Here is a 16,577-nt window from a genome sequence, read left to right on the forward strand (position 1 = left end):
TTTGGCCACTATATCACCTGATATATGGAATTTTATCTCACTAAAGCGGTTGGGCCTTGCTTGTGTGTGTGTATGTATATTATCTTTGTACGCGTAAATTCAGATAAAATATAGTCATTGTCATCCGAGGATAGCGTAAATTCCCAAAAGTGTAAGAATTTTCAAAAATTAAAATTAAAAACACATATTTCTCCTTTAAATAATATAAGTTTATATTTAATATTTAAAAATGTAAATTATATGTTCTAAATAAATAAATGACAATAAATAAGTTCAGATACATAGTCTAACATGCGATTATATGGAAGCTGAATAAAGCGTCATACTGAACTGTTGCAATGTCAATTTGAACTCATTTATGACATAAATGAACTTCCTTATTACATTTTTTCTTCAGTAATAAGTTAATCATTATAACTCATCAGTCAGAGAATAACCTCTATGAACAATTAGTATGCTATTAATAGCTAGGAAAGTCTCTTGGTATTCTCTAAACCTTCGATTGCTTCATTAAGAATTATGCTTGCGTTTGCATTCACTTAAATCTGATAAACTTTTCAGCCTTTTAAACATCTGTTGAACACTTACTACTACTGTAGTACGACGGTTTGATGCGTAATATAGGTACCCACCAATAGTGTATCGGATTACATTTGAATTGTAAGAACTTTTTAAGTTAAATAAGGACATCTAAAATGACTTTGATTTATATTATAACCGCGAACAAACGGAGAACTGGGTAGGATTTTTAATGAAAAGCAATTAAATATATCCTTAATTTTTATAACAATAAAGACATCCTTAACCTGTTTTTTTTAATTCTAGTGCAGAAAGTAGTTTACTCGGGACATGCCTGAAAATATACAGTTGAGTTTTCGAAATGGCTTTTATTCAATATGTATTTATTATAATTTTGGTGGTTTCCTTTGCATCAGGATAAAATATAAGGTTGGATAAGGAAAATATATGACATATTAGTGCAACAATCAGGATAATAGAAATAAAATTGATATAGGTAAATATGTTAGGAGTCATACATAATGCACCTTTTCCTTGGAGGAAAATCCGGCTGAAGTAAAATTTTAGGAAAATACCAAACTCTGTATGGATGAAACGCAACTAAAATGCTAAGATCTTAATATAGACCCAGAAAACAATACAACCTTCACAGCTATCGGAAATCGATAAAAAAGAAAAAAAAGCAACGAAACAAATAGCCAGTCCTGACCTAATTCTAAATTTAAATTTTGCCGCCAACATTTCTAACCAGCCAGTCTAGTTTAATCTAAAGCGTCGAGGTCAAAGGTCTGTTGGCACAGATAGGCCAAGATCTATTACGATACGGAGGTCAATCTATCATAGGTAATGATACTCGTATTACGGCGCCACGCAGATCAATAAAACTACCAAAACTGTAGGAACATCTGGCGCGAACCCGGGGAAATGGCGCGCATGCGTGGTGCTGTGTTGCCAGGTTGAGGGTAAATGTTTTGCACGATTGAAGGGTAAATTGTTGGTAAATTGGGTGAAAACTTAACTATAACAGAACTGATCATTTCTGTTTTAATTTTTACTAACCGTTATTTTGCTGTATTGACGGTACTTGTAAAGAATTTATTTGCTAGTTTTTTTATTGCCTCAATCTATTATATCATTGAGTAAATAAAATTAAAATATAATCGAAGCGTGTGTATCAGCTAAGACTATGTTAATTTAAAAAGATAATAAAAGTATGTATATAGAAAGAGGAGCGCTATAAATTGCGAATTTAAATTTAATTAGTGGTAACCCCACAAACAACGTCAAAGCAAAAAATCTGGAGCGAAACTATAGTCAAATTAAGGTTTTTACCAATAATAATGAATGAAAATGTGAAAATTATAACTAAGAAACGTTTTTTGAATGCATATTAATGATTTGTAATACATTTTTGGGATAAAAAATCTAGTTTTTAAGCAAATAATGAAGCGTTAAAATCGTGTATGTGTTCAGATAATAAATTAGTATTAAACTGTTGATGTTTTAGACTGTTTGTTGATTAGTCTTCCTATTAAATATTTGTACATATCTGTAGTATTTTCGAAAAGTTGTGCTGTAGGTTGTGTCCGAGGAAAATTGAAGAATTCACTCGCGCTATCAAAGGTAAGGTTATGAATGGTTTTTCATTATTTTTATAATTTTAGACTGTGATTAAATAAAAGCATTTTTATTATTTGGACGTAGTGAGAAATATGCTTTCAGTTTATCAAATAATTAGTTGATGTTAAGTGAAGAATTGTGTAGAAAATTCGTTTCGATCACGTGTACTTAGATGCTCGGAAAATACCTACGTGGTTAAACATTTAATTATTTTTATCTACATTTACATTAAAGGATACATTATTTTTGTACCAAACAGGTGTAGTCTGTACGGATATTACTGAATTGTAGTATCTAAGCCTAGGTTAGACTAAAAATAGGTACCTACTCATTTGAACATTTCGGAAAAACAAGTAATTTTTCATCGATTCACATAATGTATCCCTTTATCTTCGTCGTAAATAGCCTTGACATTTAGACTTAACATTATAATTTCTTAAAGACGTCTCATTTAGAACTCGCAATTTCATGCAGAGCGGTTCTCAGCCCTCCTAAAACCATCTCATTAATTAGACACACTAATTAAAAAGACAAAACGAAAACATATACAAAATCATAGAGAACTAAATGACTAGCGGAGATGTCATAACGCAAAATCTCCCAAGAAAGTAGCACGCCAAAATGCGGGTGTTTGGGGTGCGAGGAACGTTACTAGCTCCGTTCTTACACGCCTTCTATGGAACCAGCCTATTATTTTTAAAATGAAATCAACAATCAATCAAGATCAACCTTTGGTTTTGATTTGACAAGGAATACAACCGTCTCGTTAGTTCTAGTAACTGATCACGCCTACCGTACGTTGCTTGACCTACAAGAAGGCGCCTGGCCTACCTTCCTTATGGCATCTCTGCTTCATTCTTTCCTCCGCGTACAACATCCTTAACTGTTTTCGTTCAAAATGAACGAGATAATAAACCTGTAATGTATGAGACAGTTCGTTACACCGTTGCCATGGCAACGTCTAGTTATAACATCTTTGAGAACACGATGCCAAAGACTTTGATGCTGTGTACTTTGTGCTTCTGACATCGTTATAAAAGACTTTGTTTCATAAATAATGAGAGCATGTTTCGAAAGGTGTATAATGATGTAATTAAGACCCTAGAAAAACTTGTAGTACCTACATGTAATACTAATAGAATAATGCTCGCTATTGGTGTATTTCTACTAGCGGTTTTCGAGATTCATAATCTGCAAATCTGAAAAAAGTATCAAAAATCATTTGACCTGATGCCAGTTTTTTCAATAACTTCAGTAATCATACCAAAATGCGAAATAAACTCGTTTTACACTAAGAAGTATAAACACCTTTAGTATTCGATTTAAACCCTCATACAACACAAACTTATTAGTTTAAGCCTAGTACCAAAAATGTTTTATATTAAGCTAAGAGTATGGATTCCCACAAAAGTGGAGTTTGATTTCTTTTAAGATTTCATTTTTACAAGCTTCCAGATATTTCGAAAGCTAAAGCTTAATTTAGACTTCAGTGCAACTGGCTCAAATATAACAACAATACTAGTATCTAGTAGAGTACACGAAGATAGCAAAATGTGCTCACAAAATTTTATCGAAAACCGTTCGAATGGTGCACAAAATTTTACTATTTTACTAAAGATTGAATTTCGTTCGATCGTACTGTTATTTGACTTTAAAACTCGAGTTGGAATGTCGAAACTATCCAAATATATTAAATTCCCAAGTCAGATTTACAAGAACTTTTACGTAAGTTAAGTTTTTACTGGATGGCCAAAACATGGTTTTGAAGAAATTTTTTAATGCCTTAGTTTGTTTTTACTCTGCATTAACACTTTGACTACTTCTTTTTTTTCTTAGCGTTTGTCCCGTCTCGTGACGGGGTCCGCTTTCCATATCATTTTCTTCCAATTAACTCAGTCCTTCACAGCTTTTCATAACTTTCTTTATCATTTAATAACTTCCCTGTCGAATGAGTCACCTGTGATATACACCTTTTGTTTGACTATTGTGTCTACATTGTGGACAGTCATCTCTCGAGCCTTTCACCCAACTGTGTTGGGGTCGGCTTCTAGTCTAAGGCTGCCTGTCCACCGGAGCGGAGCTAGGCTGCGGAGTGGAGAAACTGAGAAATATTAAAGAATAGGATTGCACAAAATCTCCGCTCCTCAATCCTATTGGTTAATATTTCTCAGTTTCTCCACTCCGCAGCCTAGCTCCGCTCCGGTGGACAGGCAGCCTAACCGTATGCAGCCGAGTACCAGAGTTTTTCAAGGAGCGACTGCCTATTTGATCTCCTCAACCTAGTTACACAGGCAACCCAAAGATTGGTGTCATACTTACTAACTTCTGACATCGTGGACAGTGAAGTGGTTAAAAATACGGCTTTGCGTAGTCAGGAATAGGAAGGAATTAGAAATACATAGAAGCCTACTAGTGTATCCTTATGTTCACCATGTCCTATGTCTTCCGCAGAATACATAATGCGTTATAAGAGGCGTACTTCCCAAGCCACGAGGACATCTCGACATTCCGACAAGAAGTATACTATACGTAAGTACTTACCACCTAAGTTCTGTAACATTAATAAAAACTGGAGTCAGTGAAATCTCTAGTTGATCATCCATTTTGCTTCACAAAACTTCAACCAATAAATAATTTACAAATGGGTACTACATGATCATAATTTCCATTCCACCACTTCTTCAACTTTGTCAGCTGGTAGACAACACGCATACTTACCAAATTATGTTTACTTATAAAATTTATTAACCATGTTGGACCCTTCTTTTTACTAACGGCCAGTTTCTTCATCTAAGTTAAAGTAATGTCTAAAGTAAAAGTAACGGTCAAATTAGTTTTTTCAAGGCTAAAGTGACAGCAAAATTCATAGAAAAAATGAATTTAACCGTTACTTTAACTTTAGACATTACTTTGACTTTTACTTTGGCTTTAACTTTTGATGAAGAAACTGGCTGTAAAAGAAACAAACATAACAGAAGCACAGGCTTGGCAAAAATTTTATTATCTTCCCCATCTCATACCTGTCTTCCAAAATGCACCCCAAACTCCATTATAATTTTCAAGACAATAGAAGATCTGTGGGTGTATTGACGCGTAAGACGACTTCGACAAAGTTCTCCGGGAATGCGAACTCCAATTCGTTTAGATCTACGTCATTCAGGAGTTCAAAGGAAGTTGGCCGTCGATCTGCAAGGATTCTGTCAATGTTCTCTTTTTGGATTTTTTATTGTAGTTCGTAGTGAGGTGAAACTTTCGTAAAGAAGCACCAAAGAAAAAATATTTCAGGACCCGATTTAGTGAAAGAAAATAGAACCAAGCTACACCTGCAACTGTCTACTGTCCCGTCAAAACAGTTTAAGCCATTTCAGATATTGACGTCTCAAACAGATAAATGAAAAAAGAACATAAAAAAATATGTTCTGTTGTGCGTAAGATAGGATGCACAGAGTAGACACCCATATCCACTTTGCAAAAAAGCGGTTATTTTAATTTTGCAAAAAGAAAATACAATTTTATATTTTTCGAATAGGTAAGATAAAAAACACCCCTATAGATAACCTGTGCCACTCTGTTTTGACATTATTATACCAACAATACGCACTTTAGTTAGGTGCTAGTACAAACACTAATATTTACCAGTTAATCGTGCATGTGTGGTGACGGGAATACTAAACTGAACCGCATATGTACTGGCTGTAACGGCCACTGTTTATTTTGGTTAGAACTCAACGCTTTTGACATTAACGAGAACAACTATCACTGTTTCGGAAGGAATGATAAACTGTAGGTCCCGGCTATCATTTGAACATCTTTGGCAGTCGTTACTGGTAGTCAGAAGCCAGACAGTTTGACAACCAGTTTTACCCAGGGGTATCGAATTGCCTTGGTAACTGGGTTGAGAAGGTCAGATAGGCAGTTGCTCCTTGTAAAACAATGATACTCAGCTGTATTCGGTTAGACTGGAAGCCGACCCCAACATATTTGGGAAAAGGCTAGCCAGATGATGAATACATACCATAGTAGGTGTTTGTACAAATACTAATATTTACCAGTTAATCGTACATGTGTGGCGACGGGAATACTAAACTGAACCGCATATGTACTGGCTGTAACGGCAACTGTTTATTTTGGTTACAACTCAACGCTTTTGAAGTTTAATGTCGCATATCGTGAGAGCTATAATGGTCAGGTGTGTGTTTGTAATATCTGAATTGAAACGCCTGAAAAAGGTGTACCTACTACTGTACCTACATAGCAGGTATTGTTAATTAGAACACCTATTATACCTTAAAAAGGAAATGTTTGAGGTTTAACCATACGTAGTTTTGATAATTTAAGCGTAAAAAGGGACATAAGGACATGGGGATATACAGACAGAAAAAGCGACTTTGTTTTATACTTCTTATGTAGTGGTAATTTAAAAATTGATCCATCAGCTTTTTGCAACTTCGGGAAAATGTGTATGACAAAAAAAATTGGAAATATTTTTTTACTGTCCCCTATCACCCTTACTCCTCCATCCTATACATCCTTTGCGAAAGGAACTTTGTCTGTTTGTTATCAATGCTAAAAACGTTCAAGCATAATTTTGACCTATCGAATATCAACGAAGAAAAAACCAATGCGGTGTACTCGGGGGAAATCAGACTAACTTACCATGATTTCCCTTTGGCAACTTTCATGAATTATCACGTAGCCAATAAAACTAGCGACCACTGGACGAAAAGATTTGATATTTGAAATGTAATCCTTCGAAAGAAATCCTTTAGTAGCAAACTTTCTACAACGGTTCCAGGAATTCGGTTTCTTCAAAAAAACTTTACAATATTCGCTTACAATTACGTTTTTCTAGTAAGTAGGTAACGCATTATAAAACTGCATACACTGATTTATAATTAAAAACTTTTAGTGGTTGAAGGATAAAAATCAAAAAGGTACCATGTTCCTCCTATTTCATTTTCATACATTGTGATGATCTGGATTGAGAATTTGAGAATTAAAAAGGAAAGATAGAGAATGATTTTTTTATCGATTTTAATGGAATTTCTGATTCTAGGGAAAATATCCACTATGAAACCGCAAAATACTACTTAAAAATTATCTAGCATATCGAAAGAAATAAACTTTTATAGATACTAACGTTTTTCCGACGGAGATGAAGGCAATTAAAGCAGCTATTGGGTTAGAAATATTGTGTAACTTAGCCTTGATTTTCTTTAGACAGGTGTAACATATTATAAGGTTCTGTTAAGTAATATTGTTATTTAATTAATATACGTAGTTAATTAGCGTATATATTGGTCGCTATAGATGGTTCTCGCAATCGGGTTTTCTTTAAAATTATTGTCATCTATACTAATATTATAAAGAGGAAAACTTTGTTTGTTTGGTTGTAATGGATAAACTCAAAAACTACTGGACCGATTTTAAATATTCTTTCACTATTAGGAAGCTATATTATCTGCGAGTAACATAGGCTATATTTTATCACGGGACGCGTGTGAAGCCGCGGGAAAACGTCTAGTATTAAAATAAATTGAGAAATGTACATAAACATTTCTGAACTTAATTCAGTATTATCAGCCCTTTTACTTTCCTAACTTTAGGGCACAGGTCTCATACAGACAAGAAAGAAGCGTTAAACATCTCGGTTCTTCACAATTTCAGTGTCGAAAATGTACCTCGTTTCGTCAAGATGTTTTTCTACACCTTTTTCAGTAATTTTTGTCCATGATGATACACTCAGACCTACAATTAAGAAATTTAATTAATTATATCGGACGGAACTAGCCAGGAACCTGGAATTGAACCTTTCACATCCATACTAGCTGGTGATTAACCCATACTAGGTAGAGAGGCTGGTGCTTTAACCGCTAAGCCACTATTAGCCTATATACAAGTAAATACAAAACAAATAAAAATACAACACACTAAAATTTAACTACAAACTGTTGCACCCATACAAACAAGAAATAACAACCGAAACTATTTCTAAGTGTACACTTAAACGTCTTAACTGTGCCCATAAACCGTCTACATTCAGTAGTCTTTGATGCTAGCTGGCTATAACTGGCCTTTATTGCAGAACGGTTAAATTTAACTCATTGCATTTTCACGGTAAATTGTATTTCGTAATACATGCTTGCTTAGTAGTTATTTTGTATAAAATAATTTGTTACAAATGAAAATGTTCAATACTAGCAGTTTTCCCGCGGTTTCACCTACGTTACGAGGTAACTATTGCCCGTATTGGGATAAAATATAGCTTATGTTATTCAGGAAGAGTGTAGCTTTTTAACAGTGAAAGGATTTTTCAAATCGGTTCAGTAATTTCGGAGCCTTTAGGGCAAACAGACCAACAAACTAAGAAACGTCCTCTTTATCATGTTGAAGGAGATAAATTATGGCCTAACCAACTTTATTATCTATAGTTCAAGCTTTTCAGTGTTAGATTGAGGAACTTTTGACCCTTAAAGAGGAAGTAGTTTCCTCGAGAAAGGGGGTGGGCCTTCGGAAAAAGCTAGTTCCCCATACCTAAATGCTACTATAATGCCCAAATGGCTTCGATCGTTAGACAACAAAAGAGCCTTCAAACTTACACAGGAAGGGCGGGAAATATGTCCCTTCCAGAACGTATTCTATCAAAAAATGTCACCCGCAGACCTGATTTGAATATAAGGTAAATGGTTTGTAAAAACTGGGACCAAACTACCATTTGATAAACTAGTGACCTACAAAACTTTTTGGTGAAAAAATTCATCATCATCTGCTTTTTTATTTATTTTTTATTTGAGGAAGGTTTTGAGCATTAACGTGATGAAGAACCGTTAGAAACGATTGATGGATTGTTTTAAAGTCGATATGGTAAGAATAATAATATAAATAAATAAAATGTTACTTGTGAGACAGCAAGTAGCAGAGTATGGTAGGAGAAACATGCTGCGCCGACCCCAAATAAAATTGGGATCACTTATCCCAATTTTAGTCAGTTCAGTAGGATCATCACGGACACAGATTTATGGTTACAAAGAGAAGGAAAAAAGTTATAAGGACTAAATTCCTTACCTATTATATTATTATTAAGGGGTTGCATTAATGAGCAGGACTTAAATATCATTCAAAAGTTTAATTTATTCATATCTGTACACTTCTAGATATAGGTTATCATATATGTACCTTTATCTTCTTTTTTTGTTGGACACCAAATTTTTTCACCTGTGTTAACTCAGACGAAAGACATAAATTTTCTTGTAGACGACCGGCGACCGTAAGATTAATTAATCTACCTTTGTCAGTAAGATGGATCTAGTTGCAAAGGCTACCAACCATAAGTAATTTATAGAAGTAGATACATATGTAATGGTAGGTGTATGTTTATATTAATTAAAATATTAATAAGTGAACGATAACATTGTCTCCTAAAATAAACTTAGCCATTCTTCTACAATATTGATATTACACACAAAAATACAATATTGAGTTTTATTTGTGCTTTTTGTCACACAATGACAAATAGGTTTTTTTTTCGGGGTTGTACAAAAAATATGTAAAAACCTAAAATAAGTGTTTTCGGTATCAGAACCCAAAAAGTTTCTTGCTCCTGACCAGTTGGCTAAGCAAAGCATTATCTAATTGTAATGTTAAACGTTAGAATCATACATTTAAACCACTTATATGAACGTAATGATAGCAATGTTCGGCCAAAAGGCTGGCTGTTTAATTGAACAGCTGTTCATCAAATCACCTATATTAATGAACGCATATCCAACGCAACTGACACGATCTACCCCGGGAGGCAGGCTTAGTCTAGTCATAATTAATCATCAAAGCTGCGCAGGTGTTCATACATTATTTAAGAACATGATTTATGATTCTGCAGTACTATATTTGCCTGATATTCAGGATTTATAAGATACAAAGTCATTGACAATATAAACGGCTGTTTTCTTAGAACTACTGCTTACTTTGATACTTGAACGAGAAATTTTTTAATTTGTAAACACTTGATCAAAATCAAAATGTTTTTATTTCAAACTATCCGTTTTCCCGCGGTTACACCCGCGTCCCGTGGGAGCTACTGCCCGCACCGGGATAAAATATAGCCTATGTTACTCGCAGATAATATAGCTTTCTAATGGTGAAAGAATATTTAAAATGGGTCTAGTAGTTTTTGAGTTTATCCATTACAACCAAACAAACAAAGTTTTCCTCTTTATAATATTTGTATAGATAGGCCTTTGCAGGCTCCTATGAAACGTCACACTAGTTGCACGGTTCCAAAAAGTTGGTCTCATGGAGAAGAGCCGGCAAGAATCTACATAGACACTCTTTTAAAAAGTATTGTTTTCTGAAAAATGAAGTTTATGTTGTCGGTGAAATATAGCCTTGTAAATTCGATACGTTTTGTGTCAAGCTTATCTGGTTTGCTGAAGGATTAAAGTTGTGAAAATATGGGTAGTGGACCAGGATTTTTTGTTTCCATCATGAGTTTTGTTTCCATCAATGGATAATCTTTATGTATTGTTTTGCATAAAGTCTCGTTTGTTATGGAGTACTGGGCCGATTAAAAACAATATATAGAGTAAGATACTCAATTTGACGAGAAAGAGGTTACTTTTTGATTTGATACTGAGCAAACATAGTTTATCCTACTAATATTATAAACGCGAAAGTTTATATGTATGGATGTATGGATGTTTGTTACTCTTTCACGCAAAAACTACTGAATGGGTTTTAATGAAACTTTACAATAATATAGCTTATACGTCAGAATAACACATAGGCTACAATTTGTAAACATATTGTTCGAAATACTAAACCTGCGCAGACGAAGTCGCGGGCACCAGCTAGTAAGTTTATATTGCTACTGACCATTATTTGATCATTGTAATCAATTTTTTTTTTCGAGTGCGTGAATTTGTTCCCTTGTAAAGCCATTAACAGCCCAAGGGTTGAGCATTTTAATCATTTTCACGACCAATGAGTAATATCAACGTTCATAGAAATCTAGCCAAATCTTCAAGTTTCTTAGCTTATATCCAAACCAAATCACGTGAAGACGATTTACTAGTCCAAAGATTTGAACTGGACAGCATCCAAACGGCCGATGGCAGACTCAGAGGCGCCGAGATACTGAAATCCTCTGATTTATCGTAACTGGTATAATATAGTGTTATTAGTCTGTTATCTTGGATTCTAAAGGTTTTAGTGTCTTACAGTCTAGACAAGAGAGTAATATGTTAGATGGAATGGCCATTTTTTTGTTTGGCAAAGGTTTCATTTATATAACGACCAATTGTTTTCCCCCATTTTCAGCCGTGTTTCGAGTGACTTCCTTCCCGTACCCAGACAAAATATAGCCCATGTTACTTGGGGATAGTGTAGCTTTCCACCAGTGATGTTTTCAAATCGGTTCAGTAGTTTGGAGCCCTTAGAGTATAAACAAACATCAGTATTAGTAGCATAAATAGATGCAAAGATACAGGCTAGCTTCTGCTAGCGGTTCCCACATCGTGAATAAACTACTTTCTGCACCCGAATAAAACAATTGCCTACATATCATGCTGTTGTATTTGCTATATTACAGCCAACGATCAGTAAAATTCATTCTACCATTGTCACGTTAAAACTGAAAAAACACACACTCACCAACTTTCCCTTTTACAATACTAATATTATTTTGTATTTCTATATAACACATAGTTTTATATGTCAACCGATTGGGGGGACGTTCACAAGCATTACAACAGTTGGCTTCGTGCCAGCTTGGACTAGTCTGCCCGGCGCCTGCGGGGTACATTTGAGCAATGTTGTGCAACACTGATATGTGGCTTTGTCATTTCTGTTAGGAACTCTTTTGATTTTTTTCTGTTCGAGTTTTAAAATGTTTTTATTTTCTGTAATGCAAAATGTTTGCAGGCACATTGACATAGATAAGACAAAATTAGTAATAAGAAAGGGTAGGTACATAAGCTTTTCTTCTAAAATTTGAAAAAGGAGAATATTTTCCCAACTTTTTCAATCAAATTCAATTAAAAGTCCAGGTACATAAATAAAGCAGGTCTTTTGTTTCACACACACAATGACAAAGTTTTTCTGTAACAACTCATTATAGGTTTGTTTGTGTTAGTTTGATTTATTACTCTTGTTACAAAGTTGGCTAAACTGCCGTCAGCAATTTACACACTCTTTCCAATTTCGTTTGATGTTTAGACTTTTTGTTTTTCGAAGTTTGTTGAAGAAAAACTTTGTTTTTGTTTTTCCAATAATTAGCTTTCTTTTTATGCCAGAAGTTGGTCTTATTGAAAAATAGAGTGATTGATTTTAGTAAAATAACTTATGTTAATAATTAGAAAAAAATGCTTTATACAACTTCGTCTCATCTGCATAGCCTTTTCCAACTATATTGGAGTTGGCTTCCAGTCTAACAGGATGTAGCTGAGTACCAGTGCTTTGCAAGGAGTGACTGCCCTATCTGACCTGACCCCCTCAACCCAGTTACCCAGGCAACCCAATACGCCTTGGTTAGACTGGTAGATATGCTTTCCTTTTAAAATATGGGAAGAAACTTTTTCAATCAAATTCAATTAAGTATCACCAGGTACATAAATAAAGCGGGTCTTTTATTTCACACACACAATGACAAAGTTTCTATATAACAACTCATTATAGGTTTGTTTGTGTTAGTTTGATTTATTACTCTTGTTACAAAGTTGGCTAAACTGCCGTCAGCAATTTACACACTCTTTCCAATTTTGTTTGATGTTTTGACTTTTTTTGTTTTTCGAAGTTTGTTGAAGAAAAACTTTTTCCAATAATTAGCTTTGTTTTTATACGTGAAGTTGGTCTAAATTAAAAATAGAGTGATTGATTTTAGTAAAATAACTTATGTAAATAATTAGAAAACCTTGCTTTATATAATTAATCTCATCTGCATAGCCTTTTCCAACTATGCTGGGGTCGGCAGGTCGGCTTTCAGTCTAACCGGATGCAGCTGAGTACCAGTGTACCAGTCTGACCTCCTCAACCTAGTTACCCGGGCAACCCAATACCCCTTGGTTAGACTGATTGGTGGTCAGACTTACAGTGGTACATAAGTAGGTAAGGGTACTCAGAAGCCACTAAGTCTGGCCTGACCTGTTAAATTTATATAAAAAAATATGAATAAGTATAAGATCCTACACAAACACTTTGTTACTCATTCATATATCTCTTAAAAAAACATAAAACATCATCCATTTCAAATTCCAAGACACACGAGGTACCAGGATAACATCTCAAAGAGAAGCTTTTAGCAAAACTTTGTCGAATAAGAATATCTATTGTTGGTTTATTTTTGTCGCAGTACTAAGCTTTGCTCTTTGAGCTCAGGCCTCGAACGATACGCTTCGAGTTCAAACGAGTACTTTCTTAAGAAAATAAACTTTTTCCAACGAAGTTTTCACACGTGTCTTAAGAAAAACATTTGGTACAGTACAGAGCGCTTTTCGGTTCAATTTTCAGAAGTAAATTCGGTTTTTGGTTCTTTATTGAGTTTCTTTATTTCATTTTCGTCTTTTGTTCATAAAAACTGTCTATAATAATATTCAGTGGAAACTTTATTCTTACGAAAAAAAATTCTTTGGTACAAATCTTGTACGTATCAAATAAGATTGACGTACTGAAAACTGTTATACTTAAAATTCTTAAGAGCTTTATCTTCACAAAACTCCCCATAAAGAATAGCTATACAAAACTCAATCTTTATAAAACTTGTCTATGACTATAACACCCACTTCAAAACAGTCAAAACCTCTTTAAAGTTTCAAAAACTAATCTTTTAAACTTCGAACACAACGTTCCTGAGATCGCAAGTTTCGAAAAGCTGACAAATAAACAAAAAGGCCAAGTTGGTGCCAAGTTCTTTCGATTAATTTCCTATTGTTTACGAAGACGGGCAGTCTGGGGGAGTTATTAAAAGTTCTACTTGTGAATCTTGCCAAGTTGGTGATAACAAGTGAAGAGACAATATTTGAGTGTCGGTTTTTGAAAGGGTAAATATTTTGCTTTTGTTTACTTATTTTGTAATTTCAGTTTGTTTGTGATGTCTTTGTAGGCTTTGTCAAGAGTAGATTGTAACAGATCGATGTGTTTGTCTTTGTCAACAAAATAAACTTTAGTGTCTACGCTGATAAAAATTACAAAATCGTCATCCATCTTGCGGAGCCTCATCCTAATTTTATTTGCGATCGGTTTCATATAACTTACATACCATACGATACCAAACTAAGACATGTTTTTAAATAAAAAATATACAATATTCTGAGTATAATAAGTTTACAAAATCTGCCAATTAGTCTTCTCGGTTGATTTCTAAAGACAGTAGGACATAGTAATATATTTTCCTAAACCTCACCAGTGATTTGTAAAACCTTAAAATTTCGACTTGTACGTAAATATCCATGCATGAAACTTTCTATGCCAGGTAATAGAATCTGCACTATGCATAGCCCAATCTCGACAAGTGCCCAAAATGCGAGGTTCGTTGCCAACTTTCAAATTCGGCAAATTGAAATCTCTGGCTTCCATCTCTTTAATTTTCGTTGGTAGGTAACTTTAGTACGAAGGTTTTCCGAAGTTTCGTAAATAAAAATGAAATATGAAACGCTATTTTAAAAATAAATTGGTTTCTGAAAGTGAAATTGAAAATTCTGCGATACAAATCTTGTAAATTACGGAGCTTAAAATAAGTATTTTCTTTTTGAGCAGTAAAAATATTTTAATATAAAATTAAATCCACGGTCTCAGTGGTCAAGTTTTAGGGTTGTGTTAAGAGAAGCAAAAGATTTAATTATTATTAGGATTTTGTTCAGTCGTTTTCAGGGCAACTTTGTTATTAGTCTGTTGACTGTTGTAGATAGTTTAACCGTTTGATGGATTCACGACTTTCTTCAAAAAGGACAACCAACCATAGAAACACCTACCGGCCGACAGTTTCGTCTGCAGTGTGGTCTAAACTGACTAAGGTGATCTTCACACTGCCCCGCATCACGCTGCATCTTGCGTGTCGACGCACCTACGCGCGTTCTTACGGGAGTGCAGATCTGCATCATCGTGCGGGTTTTTCACGCACTCACGCGCGTAGGTGCGTTTGTAAAATTCACGCACAGCGGCTGTCATCGAGTTCCATTTTCAAATATACACGTCACGCCCATTCAAAATCACGCGCGTCACTGCGGGATTCAGTGTGCCATACCTTGCGTCTCGCCCCGCACCTACGCGCGGGGGTGCGTGTTTCTCCGCATGTAGGTGCGTGATCCGCATGAACGCGCGTGGATGCATTTTCAGTGTGTTGTACTATGCGTGTTTTCCATACAAACGGAGATATTTCCATACAACGGAAAAAAACGCATCCACGCACTACGCTGCATCATGCGGGGCAGTGTGATAATCGCCTCAAGTAACATAAAGAGACATCTGGCTGGTCCTGTCTGGAGGCCTTAAATTCTAGGCATCCACTGGGAAAAGTCCGGTCAAGCAGCATACGGTCTCCTAGGCTGAAATGCGAGATGTCAAAAAAAACATCTGACTTACGTACGCTTTGACGAAAATACGGCGCGATGTTAGTACATTCAAATACTGAAAGCCATCTTATGAGAATGACTCATTTTACTTTGTATTATTTTTATGAAAAATAAAGTAAATTAAAATGAGTGTGATGTCTAGACTAGACGCCTTGAACACGAGACTCTGTAATAACTAGCTTTGATATTTTTTAAGCAATTTGTTTTTAGTCTTCAGCTTTATTAAGGGTTTTTATTTGCAAATTACTGGCTTGGTTTTCAGTGCTGTAGTAATTTATTAAGCAGTAATTACTATTTAAATGTATACAAGAATAAACATAATTTGCTTAGCATAGGTAGGTTCTGAAATGGCTTCATTTAGATATATTCTACCTACTATAGGGAAAAAGATAGAAAAAGGGCAAAGGGACCAGTCATACTTAGGTGATCTTCACACTGCCCCGCATCACGCTGCATCTTGCGTGTCGACGCACCTACGCGCGTTCCTGCGGGAGTGCAGATCTGCATCATCGTGCGGGTTTTTCACGCACTCACGCGCGTAGGTGCGTTTTGTAGATTCACGCACGGCGGCTTCCATTTTCAAATATACACGTCACGCCCATTCAAAATCACGCGCGGCAATGCGGGATCAGTGTGCCATACCTTGCGTTTCGCCCCGCACGTACGCGCGGGGGTGCGTGTTTCTCCGCATGTATGTGCGTGATCCGCATGAACGCGCGTGGATGCATTTTCAGTGTGTTGGACTATGCGTGTTTTCCATACAAACGGAGATATTTCCATACAACGGAAAAAAACGCATCCACGCACTACGCTGCATCATGCGGGGCAGTGTGATAATCGCCTTAATTGCCCAGGGGTGGAGGAGGTCAGGTAGGC

The 16,577-nt window shown here is 35.4% G+C and overlaps 1 protein-coding gene across 1 annotated transcript in view; it reads left to right on the forward strand.

Moving 5' to 3' along the window:
• The first annotated feature begins 1,796 nt into the window (after window positions 1-1,796).
• The window catches only part of LOC110380064 (ras-like protein family member 10B), a 62,151-nt gene continuing 47,370 nt past the window's right edge, over window positions 1,797-16,577 (forward strand). Inside the window, exons 1-2 of the mRNA XM_064040293.1 lie at window positions 1,797-2,142; window positions 4,591-4,668. Coding sequence (XP_063896363.1) covers window positions 4,599-4,668 — 70 coding nt within the window. The 5' untranslated portion in view covers window positions 1,797-2,142; window positions 4,591-4,598. The remainder of the gene's footprint in view (window positions 2,143-4,590; window positions 4,669-16,577) is intronic.

The sequence above is a fragment of the Helicoverpa armigera genome, chromosome 22 (genome assembly GCF_030705265.1).
Source record: "Helicoverpa armigera isolate CAAS_96S chromosome 22, ASM3070526v1, whole genome shotgun sequence".
Classification (NCBI taxonomy): Eukaryota; Metazoa; Arthropoda; class Insecta; order Lepidoptera; family Noctuidae; genus Helicoverpa; species Helicoverpa armigera.